Genomic DNA, 24041 nt, shown 5'->3' with positions numbered 1-24041 from the left:
TCAGATCCTTATCTGAGCACGTCGCCTGGCCGGTCAGGAAAGGGGGTGGGGACAAGCGAGTGCCCCCCTCCTGAGCCATACCAGGCCGCGTGCCCTCAACATGGGGGGGTGTTGGGGAAGGGGGGGCCGCAGGGCTTGTCGGGGGCTGCGGACGGGGGCTTATCGGAATCTGGGAGCCCCCTTTAATAAGTATCATACCAACATGGTATCTTTGGTGAACTCTGATCCCCTCCCCTATGAACTCAGGGGTGAACACTTTCTATGGAACGTGAAATGCTATTCTGGGTGCCGGGCAGGCAATTTTTAAAACATTTTTTGTATAATCTTTATTTAGAACAGATTCACGTGTCATAACAAACAACATTTTCTGAATTTCTATAACATCAGTTTAAGGTTAACATGTCAATTCTATATACTTGGCAAAAAAACAGAACACAAAGGAAATACAGAAGATTAAGCGGTTATACATCATACATAGCTCAGATGTTCATCTCTCGGGGTGACTTCTGCCATGTTATCACCAACTAGTATGGATAAACTTCTCAGCAACAGGACCATTTACCAGTCCTAGACTAGTCCATTATTTTATTCTCTATGGTGTCTGCTTTCAGAAAATATATCATATTTTGGGGGTTTTATATAAACTTCAGGCCTAAAATGATTTTTTTAAACATGTGTGCAAAAAACGCAAAACCAGCTCTGGCAGTGAAAAGGTTTAAAGGATAAGTTCATCTTCGGGAAGATGTTGCATGTTCCTGTTTCTGAAGCGGCTCAGCGATCTGAGTCCTCTGTGTGACAGCAGTGTGGGGAGAAGTTCCCTGTACCGGCTGTCCCTTTATGAAAAGAGTGCGGCCGTGCCATTCATTCACAGAGTTCTGTCCTTTGCCGGTTTGTAGTTTTCAATCAACTCCCACACCTCTGCTGAGCTCTCTGGTAGATGAGGAATAAGGAGATTGTCATAAGAGACAAGGAGATCGGCATAAGGGGCAAGGAGATTGGGACTCTAATTTAGTCCCTTGGACAAGTCTTTTTTTTTTTAAATGTCCACATCCCTGGAACTGTTTCTTACATGGTGAAGATCAGCCATGGAGTATATCTGAGGTGTATATCAGGGTGTGCTTCTTCCCCACATGAGAGCTGTGATGTCCAGCAACATTCATATAGAAGACATTTCCCACACTGAAGGCACTAATACACCTCGAGGGTTGTGTGGGGTCCCTGATGTACAGGAAGACAGGACTTCAGTGAGGAAAAATTCCCTCACTCAGGACAGGAAAGTGGCTTCTCCCCCGTGTGAGATCTCTGATGTTTGTTAAGACTGGACTTATCTGAGAAACATTTTCCACACTCAGGGCAGGAATACAGCTTTTCCCCCGTGCAATCTTTGATGTGTGTAAAGATGGTACTTCCGTGAAAAACATTTCCCACACTCAGTACAGGAATACGGTTTCTCCCCTGTGTGAACTCTCTGATGTGCGTAAAGATTGGACTTCACTGAAAAACATTTCCTGCACTCAGGACAGGAAAACGGTTTCTCCCCTGTGTGAGATCTCTGATGTCTGAAAAGAAGGGATTTCCGTGAAAAAGATTTGCCGCACTCAGTACAGGAATACGGCTTCTCCCCCGTGTGCAATCTCTGATGTGTGTAAAGATTGGCCTTCTGTGAAAAACATTTCCCACACTCAGAACAGCAAAACAGCTTTTCCCCTGTATGCAATCTTTGGTGTGTGTAAAGATAAGACTCCCTTGAAAAACATTTCCCACACTCAGGACAGGAATATGGCTTCTCCCCTGTGTGAGATCTCTGATGTCTGCAAAGATGGGACTTCCGTGAAAAACATTTTCCACACTCAGGACAGGAATACGGCTTCTCCCCTGTGTGAGATCTCTGATGTATGTAAAGTTTGGACTTCACTGAAAAACATTTCCCGCACTCAGGACAAGAATATGGCTTCTGCCCTGTGTGAGATCTCTGATGTGTGAAAAGAAGGGACTTCTGTGAAAAACATTTACTACACTCAGGACAGGAATACGGCTTCTCCCCTGTGTGAGATCTCTGATGTCTACAAAGATGGTGCTGCTGTGAAAAACATTTTCTGCACACAGTACATGAATATGGCTTCTCCCCTGTGTGAGATCTCTGATGTTTGTAAAGATTGGCCTTCTGTGAAAAACATTTCCCACACTCAATACAGGAATACGGTTTCTCCCCTGTGTGAGATCTCTGATGTGTGGAAAGATGCGACTTCACTAAAAAACATTTCCCACACTCAGGACAAGAATACGGCTTCTCCCCAGCATGAGATCTCTGATGTGTGGAAAGATTGGACTTCCGTGAAAAACATTTCCCACATTCAGGACAGGAATGTGGCTTCTCACCTGTGTGAGATCTTTTATGCATATTAAGACGGGATTTATAATGGAAACACTTCCCGCACTCAGTACAGGAAAAGCTCTTCTCTGTTGGAAGGACGGCACCGTCCCTCACAGTCTGAGGTTCCTCAGGATAAGAGGAATATGATGGTCCATCTACACTGTGTGGTGCCGGATGGACATTTGAGGTAGTCGGGTTTTCTCCTGGGCTATACTGTGTGATGTCCTCATCTTCTACTTTACAGTCTGGAGACAAAGTGAGACAATCCTCTGAGGTTTTCCTCATCTCCCGTCCATCTACTAAAATAGAAATACAAAGATTATTACTAGACATGAGCTGATTGGTTCCCCTAAACCAGGACTCTGCCCACATTAGGCAGCTTTGTCTCTGAGGATCTTACAATTCCCCCCTCAAGGTAACTAGTAAATGGGTCCTCTGATCTTCTACCAGTTCATTTCTTTATTCATGGACCTTAGTCAGAGAGTGAGGAAACAACGAGAACTGTCTTTTATAGGAGTGACAGTGATGAGGGGATTATAGGACGAGTGTGCCCTCCCCCTCTATCACTCATTGCCATCTTCCCAACACAAGAAGTCCTGCACTTCCTTATTTAGTCCATGATTTAGTCATGAATAACAGCGGGGCTGAGCCCCACCAGAGGTCAGAGAGTGAGGATGGGGGGAGAACAACCAAGATGAAGACTGGACTGATCCTGAAGACCCCCATCATTGGGTTATTGACTCCTCCCTCATTATCACTTTCTGTTTAAGGTTCCAAAGTTTGAGGATGTTATCACATTATTATCAATATGTAAAATTCTGTGCTCCAATCAAATCATCAGAAAATGTCCAGCTGGTAGAAAATGGGTGTAACAAAAGAGAATACATATTATGTGTATATATAGCAGTGGGGGGAGGGGAGAGAGCAGAAGTCAGGACTACATAAATGTACAACATATTGTATAAGATACAACAGATAGGACTATATAGTATCAGAATAATGTAATGTACAACAGAGTATATAGTGCAGGGGTCAGGACTCATAATATTGGTATTCAGTGGAAGCTTACATGAGACAAGTTGCAGAGGTCCCACACCGCTGCCTCCCATCTCCTCAGACTGCACTCAGTGACTTGGGTCTGAGACTATACACACATATCCCTCCACCCGGCACAGCCAGCAAACAGAGCAAGTATCCCTGGGAGAAGAATTGCTCTGTTAGAGATCATGCTAGACCCGGGCAGCAGACCCAAAGCACATGCCCAAGGTGCCTAGTATGGATGAGCCAAACGCCCCCGGTTCGGTTTGCACCAGAACTTTCGAACAGACCGAAAATTCGTACGAACTTTAGAACCCCATTGAAGTCTATGGGACTCGAAGGTTCAAAATAAAAGGTGCTAATTTTAATGGCTAATATGCAAGATATTGTCCTAAAAAGGGTTTGGGGATCCAGCTCCGGCCCCAGGGGACATGGATCAATGGCAACATTTTGTTTTAAAACTGACATTTTTCTGAGAGCACTGATTTTAATGACAATTAAAGTGAAAAAAAATATCGTGCCTGGGGGGTGTCTATAGTATGCCTGTGAAGTGGCACGTGTTTCCCGTGTTTAGAACAGTCCCTGCACAAAATGACATTTAACGGAAAAAAGTAATTTAAAATCTCTTGTGGTTTTAATGTAATGTCTGGTTCCGGCAATACGGATGAAAATCATTGAGAAAAAAAATGGCATGGGTAGCCCCCCCTGCCCATTTGGGTCTTGTATGGATATCAAGGGGAACCCCATACCCAAATTAAAAAAAGGAAAGGCGTGGGGCCCCCAGAGCCTATATACTCAGAACAGCAGTATACAGGCGGTGCAAACAAGACAGGGACTATGTAGATTTGTTGTGTTAAGTAGAATCTGTTTGTAATTTTGAACTGGTACATTTTTAAAGTGTAGCTCCAGTCAAAAAATCTATTTTTAAGCTTTTTGGAAAACATACGGAAGGGTTAACACCCCTGTATAATTTTTTGGGCCGTCCGTCTTTTTTCATCTCACTTCCTGTTGTCGCCTTCTGTTTGCAAGTAGGAGACATTTGTACGTTGGATGTTTGAAAGTAGGGGCCTGCCCTATATGCTCTGCAGAAATGGGGGCCTAAGGTGTTGGTGTTGCCACAACACTGTAAGCCCTCAAAGTGACCCTGCTGTGAACGATTATATCAAGAATTGCAATAACATGCCATTGTTGAACAGTGGTAGAAAAATTGGGTCTTTGGTGGTTGTGGTGCCACAACACTATAAGTCCTCACAGTTACTCTCGGTGGGCGCAGGAACGGGCCCTGCTGTGAAATATTATATCAAGAATTGTAATTACATACCCCTGTTATAGGGGCTGAAAAATTGGGCCTTAGGCACTGGTGCTGGTGCCACGACACTGCAACCTCTCCCAGATACTCTAGTTGGAGTGCAGGAATCAGCCCTGCTGCAAAGCATTGCATCAAAAATTTTAATTACACGCCCCTGTTAAACAGGGGCTGAAAAATTGGGTGTTAGCCACTGGTGGCGTCACCCAGAACCAAAAATGTTCTTCCAAGCTATCAGCAGGATCATTGAGGAGGAAGAGGATAGTCAGTTAACATAACAGGACAGTCACTCAGCATCAACATAGGTAGTCTTGAAGGGATGTGGCATTTAAAAAAAAAAAATTATTCAGTTAGATCAGCTTCAGGTGCTTGGTAGCTGGTGGTGATCCAAGACTGATTCGTCTTTATGAAGGTCAGTCGATCAACCGAGTCGGTAGACAGGTGCACCCTGTGATCGGTTACAAAGCCTCCAGCATACTGTGCAAGCTCTGGCCAGTGATCCATCCTCAAGACCCAGTAAGCCAGAGGATTTTCGGTGGGAAAGGTGTCCAAGTCTGACCTTACCCCTAGGTATTCCTGCACCATTTAACTCAGACGCTGGCGATGGTTGCTGGAACCGATCATACCTTGGGGCTGCGGACTAAAAAATTGTCTGAACGCATCAGTCAGTTGGCCACCTTCTCCACCGCTCCTTCTGACCGAAGCCTCAGCAACACGTTGTCCAGGACCAGGAGTTTGTAACCTCCCAGTCTCTGAAAACGCATTGCACAGACCTTTCTGCAAGGCCTCCCGGAGATGTCTCATCCTCTGCTCCCTCTGCGACGGCAAGATAAGGTCGGCAACCTTACCCTTGTACCGTGGATCAAGGAGAGTGGCCAGCCAGTAATGGTCCTTCTCCTTGATCCGAAGAATACGAGGATCCTTCCACAGGCTTTGCAGGATCGGGGAGGCCATGCAGCATAGGTTAGCTGAGGCATTCGGTCTGGAGTCCTCTGGGTCACTAAGGACAACATGATCCGCAGCCACCTCCTCCCAGCCACGTACAAGTCCAAGGGTTTCTTGGGACTGTAAATCATCCCTAAAAGACTGCTGCTGCTGAGTGCCAGGCTCAACCTCCATGCTGACACAAGCCTCCTCCTCCTGTGTGATGGGTGGCACAGCAGGAACACTGTCTGGATAAAGGGGGCCTTGAGAGGCAAGGAAGTCCCCCTCTTTCTGCTTCTGTTCTGCCTCAAGTGCCCTGTCCATTATTCCATGCAGCGTATGCTCCAACAGGTGGACAAGAGGTACAGTGTCATTGTTGCATGCACTGTCACTGCTCACCATCCTAGTGGCTTCAAATGGTGACAGCACAGTGCATGCATCCCTGATCATGCCTCACTGGCGTGGTGAAAAAAAAAAACAAGCTCCCATGACCTTGTTCTGGTGCCATAGTTGCACAGGTACTCATTGACGGGCTTTTGCTGCATGTGCAGCCACTGCAGCATGGCCAACGTTGAGTTCCACCTGGTGGGCATGTCACATATAAGGTGGTTCTTGGGCAGGGTCAACTCCTTTTGGAGGTCAGCCAGCCGAGCACAGGCATTAAATGATCGGCGGAAATGCATACAGACTTTCCTGGCCTGCCTCAGGACATCCTGTAAGCCCGGGTACCTGCCCAAGAACTGCTGCACCACCAGGTTAAGGACGTGAACCACACAGGGCACATGGGTCAGTTGTCCCTGTCGGAGGGCGGAGAGGAGGTTGGTGCCATTGTCGCAAACCACCATTTCTGGCTTAAGCTGGCGTGGCATCAACCACCTCTCAGTTTGCCCCTGCAGAGCTGACAAAATATCTGCCCCAGTGTGACTCCTGTCCCCCAAACAAACCAGCACAAGCACGGCATGCCATATTTTTGCCTGCGTACTTGCGTAGCCCCTTGAATGCCTACGGAGCACCGCTGGTTCCGAGGACAAAGCCATGGAGGAAGAAGAAGAGGGGGTGGAGGAGAGAGGTGTGTCATAACCAGTAGCAGCATTTTGGAGGTGTGGTGGCGGAACAACCTCCAACATTACTGCACATTGTCCTGCATCCTTCCCAGCTGCCAGAAGAGTGACCCAATGGGCTGTGAAAGATAGGTAACGTCCCTGTCCATGCCTGCTGAACCCTGAGTCAGCAGTAATATGCACCTTACCGCTGACCGCCCTGTCCAGCGAGGCATGGACATTGCCTTCCACATGCCGGTCTGCTTTGTTCTTTGGTGTGGGTCTTTAAGGTATGCTTGCCAACGAGCTGCATGGCAGGTAAACATATGTCTGGTCAAGTATGTGGTGCCCAAGTGGCTGATATTTTGGCCACGCGAGACATGCTTGAGACATATGTTGCAGATAGCAGCGGTGCGATCTGATGAACTCGTCTCAAAAAAGACCCACACCAAAGAACTTTTAGAATAATGCTCTGAGGCAGCGCCCTGCACAGGCGGAGCTCTGCGGTGTGATTCAGTCGGTGTGTTGCCCCTAAGCTGGCCCACGGAGGGCATCCTGCCTCATTGGAGATGTGCCTCCTCCTCCTCTCAGGCACCCATGTGGAGTCAGTGACCTCATCATCCCCTCCCTCTTCATCACTGGAGCAAACCTGGCAGTATGCTGCAGCTGGTGGAACACGACTGCCAGATTGCTGTCCTTCTTGAGCACCCCCTCTCTCTGCGCTCACGCTACTGCCTTCCTCTAGCTCGGTATCATCATCAGAGCCTTCAAAACGCTGGGCATCCTCCTGGAGCATGTACCCAAAACTGTGCTCAAACAGTTCGTGGACTCCTCAGGAGGACATGGTGGGTCTAGGGAAGTGGTGACTGATGACATTGAGACGAGGGAAAAAGGACGCGTTGGCAGCTGCTGTGCTAGTACCATGAGCCTGAGTGAGAGAGGAGAGAGGATGAGGAGGGCTTGGTCATCCACTCTACCAAGTCTTCGGCATGATGCGGTTTAACACGTCCAGCTGCCAAAAACAAGGACAAGCGTGTCCCATGGCCACGTGCTGATGACGATGCACCACGTCCACGATCAGCACTGTTGTCTCTAGACACAAAGCCTGCTTGCCCTCTTTTATTGGCTCGTGACTGTCTGCCTCTCCTTGTTGGCCTTCCAGACATAGTAATGGCCTGCAGGGAGATGGGAAAATAAGCAATTGGGTAGCTTTAGGTGCACACTGAGCAGATGACACAGTACACCGACTGTAATTACTGAAGCTGCCTGTGTTACAGAAACAGAACAACACCAGCAATAAGGGGTATCTTCAGGTGTATACTGTGCTGGAGGCACACAACAGCGCTAGGTTTGCAAGCCCACCACCCACTTTAACTGCTTCAGATACCTGTATTACAGAACCCCAGTAATAAAGGGTAGCTTCAGGTGTATGCTAAATAAAACCATTGTTGGAAGTGATGGACTTTATAGGCATAAACACAAGTTTCTTAAAAATAGTTTATAAAAAAAATGTATTTATAAAAAATATAGTGCAAAACATACACTAATTGCCTCAGAGCACAACGATTACACTGTCCATATGGTCTATTTCAATCACAATTTAAAAGAAAGAACCATACATTTCCATTTTGCTATGACACCTATATAACATAAGCAAAAATAAAAGAAAGTCAAAAATATAAACAGTGTATTATAGATGACTCAGCTCGGAAATGCTCTACATGTTACGCAAAACGCTTCATCAGGAGCTTTTGGCGTTTTTCTAAAAACAAACAAAACATTAAAACAATCAAAATATAAGAAATACATATAACGTATCACAAAAGACATAATCATTCTAGAAAACATGCTCCCCTGAAAAAAATACGACAACCCAGCGGGTCTATTTATGCACAGCCGTCCCGGTAGTGACGTCATTCCGCCTAGCGGAAATTACGTTCACAAACCTGGCCGATTCCAACAGACATTCGTCAAACATCTGGGTACGTCACGTCCGCCGTAGGCATAACGGGTAGACCCGGCGGTGGGCGCATGCGCGGGATAGTGGCAGGGCAATTTCCCCCGGCCAGACACCACACCGCATGCACCAATAGGTTCCCACCGGTACACCACGCCAACGCCCACACGCGCCCGAGAGGACCCAAAAGTCTGCGCACATGTGGAAAACTGGACACCCGGAGAGTGAACTCACTGTGGGCTAGAAAGCGTCGCTTTTTCAGCCAGAAGGCCAGAGATAGACGCTTTGCGGCCGCATGATGCCAACCAAAGCAACGCCAAGACGAAAAAAAAAGGGGGGGGAGGGGGGGAGGGGGAGGAAAGGCAGTATATGGGATACCTGGGAGAAGTTTTTACAATTCATTATACAAATTAATATAATATTAAATAATAAATAATTCTAGAAAAAATTCTAGATTGATTATGTCTTTTGTGATACATGATATGTATTTCTTATACTTTGATTGTTTTAATGTTTTGTTTGTTTGTTTTTAGAAAAACGCCAAAAGCTCCTGATGAAGCGTTTTGTATAACCCGTAAGCCCTTGTACACACGGTCGGACATTCCGATGGACAATGTCCGATAGGACCGTGTTGTCGGATAAAGTGCCATGCATGCTCAGATCAAATTCCTAGACCAAAGCTATTGGCTACTAGCCTGAACGTAGTCCCGTCCTAACGAAATAACGTCATCACGTTAAGTACGATCGGATTTTCTGACAACTTTGTCCGACTGTGTGTATGCAACAGTTTCGGACAAAATCCGTTGGACAAAATCCGACGGATTTGGTTGACGGAATGTCCGACCGTGTGTACAAGGGCTAACATGTAGAGCATTTCCAAGCTGAGTCATCTATAATACACTGTTCATATTTTTGATTTTCTTTTATTTTTGCTTATGTTATATGTGTCAAGGCAAAATGGAAATGTATGGTTCTTTCTTTTAAATTGTGATTTAAATAGACCATATTGACAGTGTAATCGTTGTGCTCTGAGGCAATTAGTGTATGTTTTGCACTATATTTTTTTTATAAATACATTTTGTTATAAACTTTTTTTAAGAAACTTGTGTTTATGCCTATAAAGTCCATCACTTCCAACAATGGTTTTATTTAGCAACTTCAAATATTGGGACGTGGCACATTGTACTATGTATTGTATCCACAGTACCACTCTGTGTTTGATACGCCAATAATTTTTTTTTAAAATAGCTTCAGGTGTATACTGTGCTGGAGGCACACAACACCCACTTTAACAGCGCTAGATTTGCAAGCCACAAAGACTGCCTATCCTGCTCTTACCCTGACCGCCACAACACACTACACAAGGCCGCTGCGCTGGCGGCCTTATATATTGTGGGGCGTGTACTTAACCCCCCTGAACTTTAATGCTTGTGGCCAATTATGGCTCTCCTCACTGCCGGTGCTGTGATTGGCCAAGCATGCGGGGTCATAGTGCATTCTTGGCTTCGCCGAACGGGCGAACAGCCGGTGTTTGAGTCGAACATGCGTTCGACTCGAACACCGAGCTCATCCCTAGTGCCTAGGTAGAGCAACATCTATTATGAAAATCTAAATTTTTTGCTGCCAGATCCAGAATCTCCATAAATCCAGTCTAGATACATAAATTGTGTCGGCAGCACAGAGAAGGAAGATTATCGGAGAGAAATTCAGGAATACAGGACGGGGAACACAGCTCAGGAAAGTGACCAGGGGATTACAGGCTGATATCACCCAGCCCCCGCCCTACTCTGGACCAATCAGTGAGCAGTATGGGTGGAGGAATGGATTTAGTGTTAATGACCCACCTGTGCTGATCTCTGTAGGAGTGTCCTCCTCTATAAATGTCCCCGTTATTCCATCCTCCTCCATAGACTGCTGATCATCCCTCACATACCTCTCTTCTTCTTCTGATTTCACCTCAAATTCTATATCGATTGGATCTCCACTCTAAATCAAGAAAATTAAAGTGAATATCATCCGTAAACTATAAGATTTATTATTGTGATATCACAAAAATCCACACATCATCTCTAGGAGTCCATGTTCTAGATGATCCATCCCACCAACCTTGTAACAGTGGGGGATGGTGTGATCTTTCTGTGTGGAATCCCGGGAATAAAGAGGACGGGGACATCTCTCTGGTGGGTTCCTGGTATTAGGTGGCTCCATCATATCCTTGTGTCCTTCTGATAACTCCTCCATCACTCCATACTCCTCATCCTCCTCTTTATACTCTTCTTTAACATCAATATTATCATCCCCGAGGTTTCCACTCTAAATATATAATAAAACATTCATTGTAAAAAACATGCTGTGTATAAATCAGAACTACCAATAATTGTCAATCATCTACCTGATGATGGTGAGGGATGGTGTGACCTTCCTGTGTGGAATCCCGGGAATACAGAGGACGGGGACATCTCTCTGGTGGGTTCCCATTACTGGATCCATCTGTAGGAAACACACACACTGACTGAATACATTGTTTCTATGTGTTTATCAGATGATGGGGGATCTAGGTGGAGCCTCCGTACTGCTCTCTCCTTTACAATAAAGTCTCCTCTTACCCGGTGATGTGAGGGGCGGCTGATTGTCCATCATGACGTCTTTGTAGAGATCCTTGTGTCCTTCTAAATACTCCCACTCCTCCATGGAGAAATAGACAGTGACATCCTGACACCTTATAGGAACCTGACACACACAATGATACAGTCACCATCCAGACACATCCCTTGTCTGTTACTGGATAATGTCCCAGAATTCCCAGAATCCTCCTCACCTCTCCTCCATCATCTCTCTGGTGACTTCTAGAATCTTCTTTGTATATCTCTATTCTATCAGAGAGGGAGGTGGAGGCAATGTGATGGTCATATGATCTCCAGACTTCACAGGAGGAAAACCTTAGATCTGAACACAAATAGTAAAATCAAATGATATTCCCAGAATCCTCTTCAGCTCCCTATTCAGCCCTACTTCTGAGGTATGATTTGCCCACACACGATCCCCATACTCGGCAGGTTAAAAGCTTGTTGCAGGCATTCTAATGTCATTACATATAATGCAGGACCAACAGTTCCACTTTGCAAGTGAGGATGCCAAGGGTCTGCCCATATCCTAAGAGCATCAGAAAAAAAGCCATATGGTGGGACATTGGGAGGAGGAGCTGTGAGGTCAGTGTAATGTCATAAGACATATAGACTCTGGAGGGAGGGACATTTAGATGGGGAGATTTGAGGAGTCCTCTAAATCTTTGTTCCAGGGTGTGTCCTACCTTCCTAAACTGAAGAGTGAACTTTGACCTTTACCATACAGAAATCTGTCAGGAATGTGTGAAAGTAAGCTCTCATGTGATCAGGTGACGTGCGGAGGAATGGAGTGTAAATAGCAGACAATTTTCTCCAGAGCTCCTAATGGTGGGGGTGGATTTTGCTGGTGCCAAGTTTCCACCCCCCAGGATCACTGCAGGTGTGGAGAAAAGCTGTGTAAGAGGATATGGAGGAGAGATGAGGAGGAGATCCAGGAATCAGGATAAAGGTCAGGACAAGCAACAGACGAGCGCATCCAAGAGATGAAGCCGGGGTCAATACACAGAAAATCAATCCAAGGAAACAACAGGCAGGACAAGGAATAGCAAGAAGGAGCTCAGAGACAAATGAGAATATTGCTCAGCCAATGGGAGATGATCTCAACATGACTTACATAATGAAGGAGATGAGGGGGAGGGGAGGAAGTCACTTATGGTGACCATAGAGACATGGAAATTCAGCGGGTTCAGCAGGGATCGGTCACATTTCCATCCATGTGTGGTCATTGCCGTATAAAAGTCACTCCATCAGCAGCTGCCGCCAATAGCTTCATCACTGATCTGTGTATTCTGAGAGCGGAGGAGCGCCCCCCATTGTCAGAATACAATAGTGCAGCGGGGAAGATTCCCCCATCCCCCTCCAATGTGTGGATGGGGGAACCAGTTCAGTTTTTTCCTCTCAGCCCGCTGGATGAACGATAAAACTGAACGACGTATAGCCAGCTTTGGAAGCAAAATATATTAATCAACTGATCCCTAGAAGGGGTTAATCTATGTATTACCTCCTCCGCTGCCAGTTCCTGCAGTGTCTTCTCGTTACGGCCTTCCAAATGGAACTTCCTGTCTGTAACTGACATCACTTCCTGTCTGTATTCCATAGAGACTTCCTGTCTAGGTAGAGTTGAGATCACCACCTTGTGGAGCTCAGAGGAACTGCAGCCCTGAGAAACATCTCATAGTGTTAACACGGAAATAGATTCGGTGAGTGTATCCTATAATAGTGCCACATCCAAAATCTATGGAAAAGAACTGAATACCCCTAAATTGACTTTTTTTAGGCACTTATATATTGAGACATGTATAAACCAATATATATGAGTAGAAAAGAGTTATATTTATTTAACAAAGTATATTAAAAACATTGCATCCCATCTCCCTCCAATGTGTTCAATTGTTGTGCTCAGATCATTGGCTGAATGAAATAATGGAACCATGTAAAATAGCAAAATATTCTAATCATCAACTAATCCCCGTGAAGGGGTTCATCTGGGTTTCCACACTATATATGTGTGTATCATCATCTGCTGGAGATAAAAGACATCACAGTGACTATGGAGGAAGAGGACGGACATGACGGGGGGTTACTGGGTGTAAATAGAAAATAAGATCTTATTACCTCCTCTGCTGCCACTTCTAGTGTCTCCTTTGTACCTCATGGATCGTTTTTGTCTGCATCTGACATCACTTCCTGTGTGTACCTGACATCTCTTCCTATCTTCCATAGAGACTTCCTCTCTGTATTCCATAGAGACTAGGTAGAAGGTAGAAGTGAGATCACCGCCTTGTGGAGATCAGAGGAACGTCTTGTAGTGTGAACACAGCCTTGTGCTGTGTGTAGCACTAACCCCCGAAGGAGCTGCTGGTTAGATTTGGGCTTACCGTTACCTTCTGTCTTCCTCGTTGCACATCTAAGGGTGTCCCATGGTAGATGGCCCAGTAACTTGAGAGACCAACAACAGATCCACTTGAATGGATTTTTTTTGCAAAACGTAGACAATGAACAGTCTTTTAAATTGGGATCAGAGGGTTGGAAATAAAATTCAGGTACTCTTAGTGTTAAAGTCAAAATGTTGAAGAACTTGCTTACTGTGACTACATCCAGAGAATAGCCATTCGCAACTGGATGATCACTCAAGTTGGACAGTCCCTCTCTCAAGGCCTAACAGCCAACAAGGTGCTTACTCAGGAACAAGTCTCTGCCACAGACGTTGTTGTAGAACACATACAAGATAATGTCTCTGCCACAGACGTTGTTGTAGAACACGTAGGGAAACTTAAGCTTGAAAACACTTGTAGGATACCTGGATCTTTCAACCAACTTGGCAATATCCACAAGACCGGATTCTCTCGGGTACTTCAGCCCTTCCAGGCCCTTACTAAGAAACCAACCCGTACGTGGTCTTCTTCTGAAGAGTCCTCCCCTCGAAAGCTTGAAGTCACTGGGTCTCTGCCAAACTGGAGACGGCACCCAACCACCTCATAATACTTCCTTAGTTTCCTCGCCTCAAAAAAAACGCATAGCGCGTCCTCTTCAGGAGCCGCCGCTACATGTGTGTGTGTTTATGTATTGTATCTCCACTCCCACCAAGTGGGATATAAATATATTACTGCTCGGGGGGAAAAATTTTGGCCCCTTTGATTTTGCAGTAAAATTGGTTGCAGAATTAGTAATGTAGAACATCTGTTATATGGATACAAATGAAGCGCTACCCCCGAAGGAGCCACTTAATGTATGTTTGGTTCTGCACCCTGCCTCTCAAGAACGGTCTCAACCCTTCTGGCACACCTGCTTGGTAATATTAGTGTGGGACCCAGCAATAGAGAGAAAACACAGTAATGATAAACCATGAAGTATATTTACCGAAGCCCTGGGTTCCGTCACTTTACCAGCTGTGGTAGTAAATAGAAACTCACACACAATATCAATGAACCACTCTGATATGTTTACTGAGGCAAAAGAGTAAAGAATCAACACAGTGAAGGATATGAATGAGCACAATATATAAATGACAAAAATATACAGTGGGCACACATATGTACTTGTAACCTGATGACAACCCGAGAGGGTATATGTGAATAGGTGCACAGGGAGATATACATGCATACCGAGCCATACTCTGCATACCCAGCCATACCCATCCATACTCTGCAGACTCAGCCATACTCTGCATACCCATCCATACTCTACATACCCAGCCATATTCTGCATACCCAGCCATACTCTGCATACTCAGCCATACTATGCATATGCATTGTCTTTAAATACTCCTTAAAATAAATGTTATACTGATGTTGGCCAAGAATGTTTGTGTCTAATCTGCTTGCAATGTTATGTGCAAAAGTACTAATTTCTTTTTTTATTGTTTGACTCCACAGTTTCCTTAATGCCACAGGAATAGCAGACTGTGGCTTCCAAATTTTTCCAGGGGTGGGACTTTCCCAACTGCAGAGGGGCAATCGATGGGAAACACATCCACATCGTCCCACCCCCCCCCCCCCCCAACTCGGGGTCTTACTATTATAACTATAAGGGGTTTAATATTATAGTAATTGGTGGTGGTGACTGCGACATACGAGTTTTTGTATGTGGACGTGGGGAAGAATGGCCGGATGTCGGATGGTGGAGTCACTGACTAGACCAAGTTCTATAGACGGCTCCAGAGTAGTGGCTTGGAATTGGTACCTGCGGAAGATAACGTGGCAGGACTCCCATTCGTCTTCGTCACTGATGAAGCATTTGGGCTTGGAGAACACCTAATGTGGCCATTCCCCATGAGAACCTTCACCCTGGACCAGAGGGTTTTTAACTACTGGCTGGCCAGATCCAGAAGAGTAGTGGAGAATGCTTTTGACATAATGGCAAGCCGGTTCCGCCTGTTCCTTACTGCAATCAACATGGCGAAATATTAACGAAACCATATCGTACTTGCATTCTGCATTATGCACAACTTTTTTTTTCTTCAAATAACATTTTATTAGTATGTTTGTATTACAGGAATACATTGCTGACATTTACTTGAAGCTTCGTACATTATATTCTAAAACAGTAGTAGTCACATATCTGGAAATGGTGTAAACACATGTAGCAACCTTTGTAAGGTTTGTAAAGTAGTGAGAGTCTCAAAAATACTCAGGGTAGAGGAGAAGGTAAGGGATAGAAAGAAGGAAGAGGTCATCATAATAGCTTATTTACCCGGTCATGGTGGGTCCTCCCGAAGGTGCCACAGCTCCCACACTTTGTCATGAGCTTCCAGCCTGTCCTGCATCCTGGCCGTCATCTTCTCCATCAACTCCACATCTTTAATTCTGGCGTATAGGGCCTCAGGAGTAGGGGGGAGATGTTTTTTTTCCAGTTTAGGGCGATAAGACAGCGTGCCGCTGTGAGGATGTGGTGTGTTCGTTTTTTGTAAGGTGTGGAAATCTTTAGCTGTAAAACTCCTAATAGGAAAAACTTGGGGGTCATGGGGACCTGTGTCTCTAGAAGACGGGACAGCAACTGCTAGACTGCATTCCAGAAGGGTGTAATTAGTGAGCAACTCCAGTAAATATGGAGGAGAGTGCCTCTATCCCTTTGACATCGCCAGCATCGATCAGAGCTAGTGGGGTATATGATGTGGAGGATGTCTGGAGTCATGTACCAGAAGAGGAGGAATTTATATGTGTTTTCTTTGTATAGTGTGCAGAGGGAGCTTTTTGACGCCTGAGTCCATATCGTCTGCCATTGTTCTATAGGAAGTTCCTCATTGAGGGCTTTCTCCCATTTGATCATATAGGCATGTTTACCTTTGGTTTCTAGTGGGAAGGCGTTTAGTATTTTGTAGGAGAATTGCAGGTCAGGAGATATGGACAGGGCATAGTGGCGTATTTGTAACTATACAACACTATAAAACACTTGGCGAGGCAGGTCAAATTTGGTCTGGAGGTCGGAGTAGCTCAGTAGTTTGCGTGATCTGGGGTCTACAGGAGTTCCATAGTGGAATAGATTCCGTGATGTCCATGGGTAGGACATTTGGTGAGTGAGGCTGTTTGGAATCTAGGGGTTGCAGACAAATGAGGTCAGAAGCAATCTTTCTGAGGACAGCTCATGTGAATGGAATAACTTGCCCCAGAGTCGACGGAGTTCGGACATGGATCCCAGCAAGCTCTCAGGGGGCACCTCTGCATTTACACTCCAAAGTAGGCTATTTGGGTGAGTCCAGGCCAACCAGATTTTTTTGATTTCTGTCCATTTATTATAAGACCACTGGGTGAATCACAAGGCTATTGCACGGAGTTGAGTGGGTTGGTAGTATTTGATGAGGTTGGGGAATGCAAGGCCCCTGTCCGAGCGCGCTGCCATCATTACCGATTGAGGTATTCTATGCCTTTTGTGATTCCAGGTGAATTTGAGTAGTTCAGATTGGAGTTTTCTCAGGTGTTTGTATGGGACAGAAATAGGTAGTGTTTGGAAGAGATAAAGTAGCTTTGGGAGGATTGTCATCTTAACTGAAGCGATCCGGCCTAGAAGGGAGATATGGTGTTTCTTATACTGTAGAAGCAGGTTTCTAATTGAGCGGAAGAAGGGGGGAGTTTTCCTGGTATAAAGTGTTGAATTTTGGGGTGATGTGTATTCCCAGATATTTCAAGGTGGTGGTTTTCCAATGGTAAGAGAAATTGGCCTTCAGGTGTGCAGTTTCCACATGGGAGGTATTGATTGGGAGAGCCTCTGATTTGGATGTATTCATTTTATAACCCGAGAGGGCTCTGTATCTGTCAAGATCTGCATGCAGATTTGGAAGGGAGATTCTGGGCTGCATCAGGGTGAGGATAACGTCGTTAGCAAATAGTGAGATCTTAAACTCCCTACCTCTAACCGGTATTCCCCAGCTAGCTTGGTTACCTCGAATGGAGGCCGCCAAGGTTTCAACACATAACGCAAATAGCATGGGTTATAGTGGGCACCCCTGCCGGGTACCTTTTGTAACGGAGAAGGTGAGGGAGAGAGCAAAGGGGGTCTTGACCTGGGAGGAGGGATTGGAATAGAGGTGTTGGATCGCCTGCAGGAAAGGTCCCCAAAGCCCAGCATGTTGTGGCGTGGCAAACAGGAAGGGCCACCCAAGGTGGTTAAATGCCTGTTCAGCATCCCTGCTAAGTAGCAAGGAAGCCAAATTCTCCCTGTTCTCCACGTCCACCAGATCTATCACCTTCCTAGTGTTTTCACCCGCCTGTCTGAGGGGGACAAAGCCGGCCTGGTCTTGTGGATAAGGGAGGGGAGGACCATATTCAGATGGATTGAAAGCAGTTTTGTAAAAAAATTTAGGTCAGAGTTCAGCAGAACAATGGGCCTGTAGTTGGCACATAGGGTAGGGTCTTTATCTGATTTGGGGATCAGGGTGATAAATTATTGTTGCATATCTGGTGGGATCGGGGAGTCCCGAAGGAAAGCATTGAAGAGTTTGCACATATGGGGGAGTAGGAGGGGGAGGAAAGATTTATAGTATTCATAAGGCAGTCTGTCCAGGCCTGGGGACTTGTGGGATAGTAGAGATTTAATAGTCTGTTATATTTCTTCCTCAGTAATTGGTGTGTTTAGGGTTGTAAAGGTCAGAGGCTTGGAGTTGGGGGACTCCACTCCATTTGAGGTATTGTTGCATGCGCTGGGAGAGGTTGGGGGTTACTGGGAATGTCAGGATTGTTGTAAAGGTCCGTGTAGAATTCTGCAAAGGTATGGGCAATGTCCTTGGGGTGGGAGTTGTCTTGTAGTTTCCTCGCCAGTAAGGAGTAGGCCTTATTGCCTTTGTCATAGTATAATTGTCTTAGTCTGAGGAGAGCTTTTTCTACACGGCCCAGAGCCAAATCGTTCAGGGTCGCTCGTAGGTTTGTAATTTTCTTAAGAAGGGATACAGTAGGGGACAGTTGTAGTTGACATTCTAGAGCTCTAAGCTCCTTCTTAGTTTGGAGCTTTGTGGCTAGAGCATGTTTTTTCATGGGGGAGGATAGTGCCATACATCTGCCTCAGAGGACTGCCTTAAGGGCTTCCCAGAGTGTAGGAAGGGATATGTTGGAGGTATTATTTTCAGCAAAATAACATTTTAGGGTGGAGGTCAACTCCATTTTCGATGGGGGGTGCTGGAGGAGAAATGTATTTAATTTCCAGTTGTAGGGTCTACAGTTAGGGGAGCCTAGATCCAGTGTAAGTAAGATAGGGGCATGGTCGGACCATTAGATCAGGAGAATCCGTGCCTCGCATGTTATCTTAAGCGTGGGATCATTAACAAAGAAGTAATCGATGCGGGAGTGTGTTTGATGGGGGGCTGAGTAAATCGTATACTGCCGGTCCCCTGGGTGGAGAGCCCTCCAGGTATCAAAGAGAGCATATCGTCTAGAGATTTGTCGACACCACCAAAAACCATGTTCAGATTTAAAGAGACAAGTAAATATTTTAGACAGTAATCTATATTGTTTAACATTTGGGGCATATAGGGCATAAAGGGTGATCGTATGTGTTTGCCACAGGCCCTTAAGGATGACAAAGTATCCAAGGGGTTCGCTGTAATATTCTGAGAAAGTAAAAGGGGACCCGTGTTTAACAAGTATGGTGACCCCTGCCCGCTTGTGGGGGCCTGAGGAGTGGTATATTTGGGGAAGTTGTTTAGGGGTGAATGCAAAGGAACCCCCTTTATCAAGGTGTGTCTCTTGGACAAAAATAATGTCCACTCCTGACTGTCTGAACTCCCTCAGCGCCAGATGTCTCTTTCTGTTGGAGTTTAGGCCGTGACTGTTCAGAGATAGGATCTTAGCCATGGTGTCAAGTGAGGGGAAGGTGTTCCGAGAGCCAGGGACCAGGAGCGGGCATACTGCGGGAGGAGATCCAGGCAGATTCCATGAACTTCGTGGTGGGCCACACGATGATGAAGGAGAAGAGAGGAGAGAGAAAAGTGGAAAGAGAAAAAAATAGTTAGTACACAGTGAACATTGAGATACTTAAACAAGTGTTGTCTCATGACCTTGAGAGGCTGTCAGGCCTAGGTCGATATGGATTCCCAAGGATCCTCCCAACCTGAGTCCTAAGGGGCCAGTCAGGTGGATGCAGGGGAAGTTGGTCATATAAAACATAAACTGTAAGACTGCGATAACTGTAATCATTTAACCGGGGGGGTGGGTAAGCATGAGAATTCCTACTCTCTTGGGTCTCAGCAGAGACATGCCCATAAGGTAAACTGGGGGGAAAAACTGGGGCGCAGGGGGGACTAGGTACTCAGTAGTGTCCAGGGCAGAGTCACCAGTCCTGTTGGATAGTAAAATAGTGGATAGTTCAGCCATTTCTGTGTTTGGTGCTCTTGTGGGATGCATTCTTGTTCCGGGGCCTGTTAGATGGAGGGACCGTCTGCCAATTTGTGGGTGGTGGGGGTGGGGTGGCCACAAGATCCCATTCTGGGAGTTGGGGGGGTAGGGATTCCCAGGTCATCACAGAAGGCATGTAGATCCCCCGGGTATCGTAGGGTGGTGGATTTCCCCTGGTGTTTAGCTGTGAGGCTAAAGGGGAATCCCCAGCGGTAGGGGATGTTTTCGTCTTGCAGGGTGCGCAGTAAGGGTTGAAGGAGTCTGCGTTTTTGTAAAGGTGATCCATGAAAGATCCGGGAACAATTGCACTTGGGCATCTTTGAAAGTCACTTTGCATGCTAGGTGAGCTTGCCACATGATCTTCTCTTTCAGGGGGTAGGAACTTATCCTACAAATGATGTCCCTTGGTTTGGAAGTGGCATTCTTAGGAAGTAGGGCTTGATGGGCTCTGTCCATTTCTATGTGTTTGGTGGTGGGTTCACCTAGGAGATTGTTAAACACGTCCTGTAAGGTATTCTGTATGTTTTCAGGGCCTTCATCTTCTGGGATCCATCTCACTTGGATGTTGTTAGTTGTACTGTTGCAGGGTGCGTAGTAAGGGTTGAAGGAGTCTGTGTTTTTGTAAGGGGATCAATGAAAGACCCGGGAACAATTGCACTTGGGCATCTTTGAAAGTCACTTTGCATGTTAGGCGAGTTTGCCGCATGATCTCCTCTTTTAGGCCAGCGATGGTAAAGCAGGATGGAAAATTGGACCTTGAGATAGGAGGTCCTCTCGCAATGGCAGTCGCCAGGGAGCGTTTGCCACTAGATGCACCAGATCTGCGTACCAGGGACGCTGAGGCAAATCTGGGGCAACCAGTATTACTACTGGAATCCCCTCGGCTTCCACTCTGCGAAGCAGACGTGGCAACAATTTCAGTGGAGGAAAGGCGTAGATCATCCAGTACTGATTCCAAGGAGCCACCAGCGCGTCTGACATGTCTGCACACGGATCTCTTGTCCTGGACACAAATCTTGGCACCTTCCAATTGAGACGGGAGGCCAGTAGATCCACATCTGGTGTGCCCCACTTCAGGCACAGCAGCCTGAATATCTCTGGATGCAATGCCCATTCTCCTGGGTCCAGCATCTGTCGACTCAGATAGTCCGCCTGCCAGCTCTCCACTCCCGGGATGTAAATGGCCCACAGGGCCGGGAACGTGTCACTCTGCCCACCAAAGTATGTGAGCGACCTCCCGTGCAGCGGCTGAGCTTCTTGTTCCCCCTTGGTGATTGACGTACGCCACAGCTGTGGCATTGTCTGACTGTATCCTGATCGGACCCCTTTTAAGTCTTATCGACCATGTGTAGAGGCACAGCCTGATCGCTCACAATTTGAGCAAATTGATCGGCAACTTGGATTCTTCCGTCGACCAGAGGCCCTGAGCCGACTGAACCACCATCACTCCACCCCAGCCGGATAGACTGGCACCCGTTGTGATCACCGCCCATTTCAGAGGAAGGAAAGGTTTTCCAGACTGAATCACCGGGGACCTCAACCACCAGATCAGTGAGTCTCTGACTGACTTGCTCACCTGGATCTGTCGATCCAGGGACAACTGAGATTTGTCCCATTTTGTCAGAATCTCCTTCTACAGGACTCTGGTGTGGAACTGGGCATAAGGTACTGGCTCGAAGGAGGCTACCATGAGTCCCAGTACTCGCATGCAAAAGTGGAGTGACCACCACTTGCGGGTCATCAGCAGTTTGTCCGCGGATCTGAGAGTTTGCAATTTGTCTGAAGGGAGACCAACTCTCTTCCCTGGAATCCAACAGCAAGCCTAGGTACTCCAGACGCTGGGTCGGCACAATCACAGACTTTTTGAGGTTCAATAGCCACCCTAATTCTTGCAGGGTCTGCATGGTGATCACCATATCCTCCTCTAATTGAGGAGGAAGATGCTCTCAGGAGGAGATCATCTAGGTATCCCACGATCACGATCCCACGTTGTCGCAGCAACGCCAAAACTGGAGCCAGTACCTTGGTAAAGACTCAGGGGGCTGATGCCAGACCAAAAGGAAGAGCCACAAACTGGTAGTGGGCTTCCTGACTGCAAAATGCAGAAACTTTTGATGCCGAAGGCATATGGGTATGTGCAGGTACGCATCCTGGATGTCTAAGGACGCCAAGGAGTCCCATTGATGGAATGCAACGACTACTGAGCAAACTGATTCTATTCTGAACCTCAGCACTTTCACAAAGTGATTGAGGGCTTTTAGGTCCAAGATCGGACATACCCCTTCCTTCTTAGGAACCACAAACAGATTTGAGTAGAATCCCTGGAAGCGTTCCGAGTCCAGAACCGGTACAATCACCCCGCGATTCAGCAAAACCCCTACCGCCCCCAACAGGGCCTCCCGGCGAACCAGGGATACGGGTATGCTGGAGGGGAAGAATCTGTTTGGCGGCCAAGAGAGAAACTCTATCTTGTAGCCTGTGGAAATCAGATCGCAGACCCATTGGTCGGATAACCGGGAGGACCACTGGGCTGCAAACTCCCGAAGGCGACCCCCACCCGCGACATGGGTGGGGGCAAACCTTCATGCGGTAGCACTTTTATTCGCAGGCCTGTTAGGCTTGCGGTTCCAGGGACGTTTTTGACCATCCGTGGGCGTCCTGTCGGGCTGGGGACGTTTGGTCGAAGCTCCAGGTGGACGAAAAAGCCGTTTGTGAGTGGAAAAAGAGGGCCCTTAGCCTTCCTGGCCAGTGTGAGTAAGGTACTCTTACCACCAGTGGCATTTTAAATAATGTCATCTAATGAGGCTCCAAAGAGCCAGTCGCCAAGGAAGGGAAGATTCGTCAGGGCTTTTTTGGATGCCTGGTCAGCAGACCAGCATTTTAGTCAAAATTAGGTGCCACAGCACCACAGCTGACACTGAGGCCCTGGATAACAGAGGGAGGGTATCCAGGGCCGCGTCACAGATGTACTTAAGGCCTTGCACTAGTTGGTCTGCTAGTTCCACGCAGACAGGGGAAGCCTGTTTCTCTCCCAATTCCTGGTGCAAACGTTTTGCCCACTCAGTCAGTGTCTGCGACACAAGTGCGGATGCCAGTACAGGTCGCACGGCTGACCCCACAACCATAAACAAGGAACGAGCCACTGCCTTGGCCTTCCTGTACGTGGGATCCTTGAATGCAGGAGTACCCTCAACCGGGATCGTGGTTACTTTATTTAACCTGGATACTGGGGGGCCCACGACCGGAGGAGCCAACCATTTCTTGAGAAGGCTTTCCTCAAAGGGGTAACGCACCACTATGTATTTGGGGACTGAAAAGGTCCATTGCGGGTGACCCCATTCCATGTAAATGAACTTGTCAAAATAAGTCAGATAGGGGAACACCTTCGGTGAATGTGCTGGCTTGCGGGACCCAAAAGGGACCGGTACAGCAGCAGAGGGATCCTCTGGCTCCTGAATCTTCAGGGTATCACGCTGTCACGATCTGGAGTCAGGCTCAGAGACCAGTAGCTATAGCAGCAGAGCAGATATTCACACAGGTCACCCTGGCTGACGGCACGGGTTCACCTGAGGTGCGGGGTCTAAGCACTAACCGGTATTCACCAGAGCTCCCAAAGGTGGAGATGGGCTTGGCTGCGTGTTAGTGCCAGGTCGCGGTCCTCAGGATAGCCCTACCAGGAGGTGAGCAAGCCGAGGGTCTGGTAGCAGATATAGGAGGTAGAGATCAAGCAGAAGCGTAGTTGAGAAACAAGCCAAAAGTCGGTAACCAATAGTTGCAGGTTGGCATTCAGCAGAAGCGTAGTCCAGGAGCAAGCCAAATGTCCGTAACGAAAGGTAGCGAGGTTACGGTCGGCAGCAGGAGAGATAGAAGCAAGATATTGGCTGGTAAAGGCACAATATTCTGGCAAGGAGGAAGTGCAGAGACATGGCTTATATCGGGAAGTTCATGGGAGGAGC

The 24041-nt window shown here is 46.9% G+C and overlaps 1 protein-coding gene and 1 long non-coding RNA gene across 2 annotated transcripts in view; both read right to left on the bottom strand.

Moving 5' to 3' along the window:
* LOC143989910 (uncharacterized) overlaps positions 1-24041 on the bottom strand; it is a 200022-nt gene that overhangs the window by 41088 nt on the left and 134893 nt on the right. Inside the window, 1 exon segment of the mRNA XM_077490184.1 lies at positions 1446-2453. Coding sequence (XP_077346310.1) covers positions 1446-2453 — 1008 coding nt within the window.
* Positions 10817-13768, bottom strand: LOC143989904 (uncharacterized). The gene is made up of 3 exons (XR_013277096.1): positions 12765-13768; positions 11032-11129; positions 10817-10952 (listed from the first exon to the last, which is right to left on the bottom strand). It is a non-coding gene; the product is annotated as an uncharacterized LOC143989904 (long non-coding RNA).

Source organism: Lithobates pipiens, unplaced genomic scaffold, assembly GCF_037356315.1.
Source record: "Lithobates pipiens isolate NorthernLeopardFrog02 unplaced genomic scaffold, aLitPip1_a1.2 Scaffold_18, whole genome shotgun sequence".
NCBI lineage: Eukaryota > Metazoa > Chordata > Amphibia > Anura > Ranidae > Lithobates > Lithobates pipiens.
The sequence above is the reverse complement of the archived record's forward strand: the minus strand, read 5'-3'. Positions and strand labels throughout refer to the sequence as shown.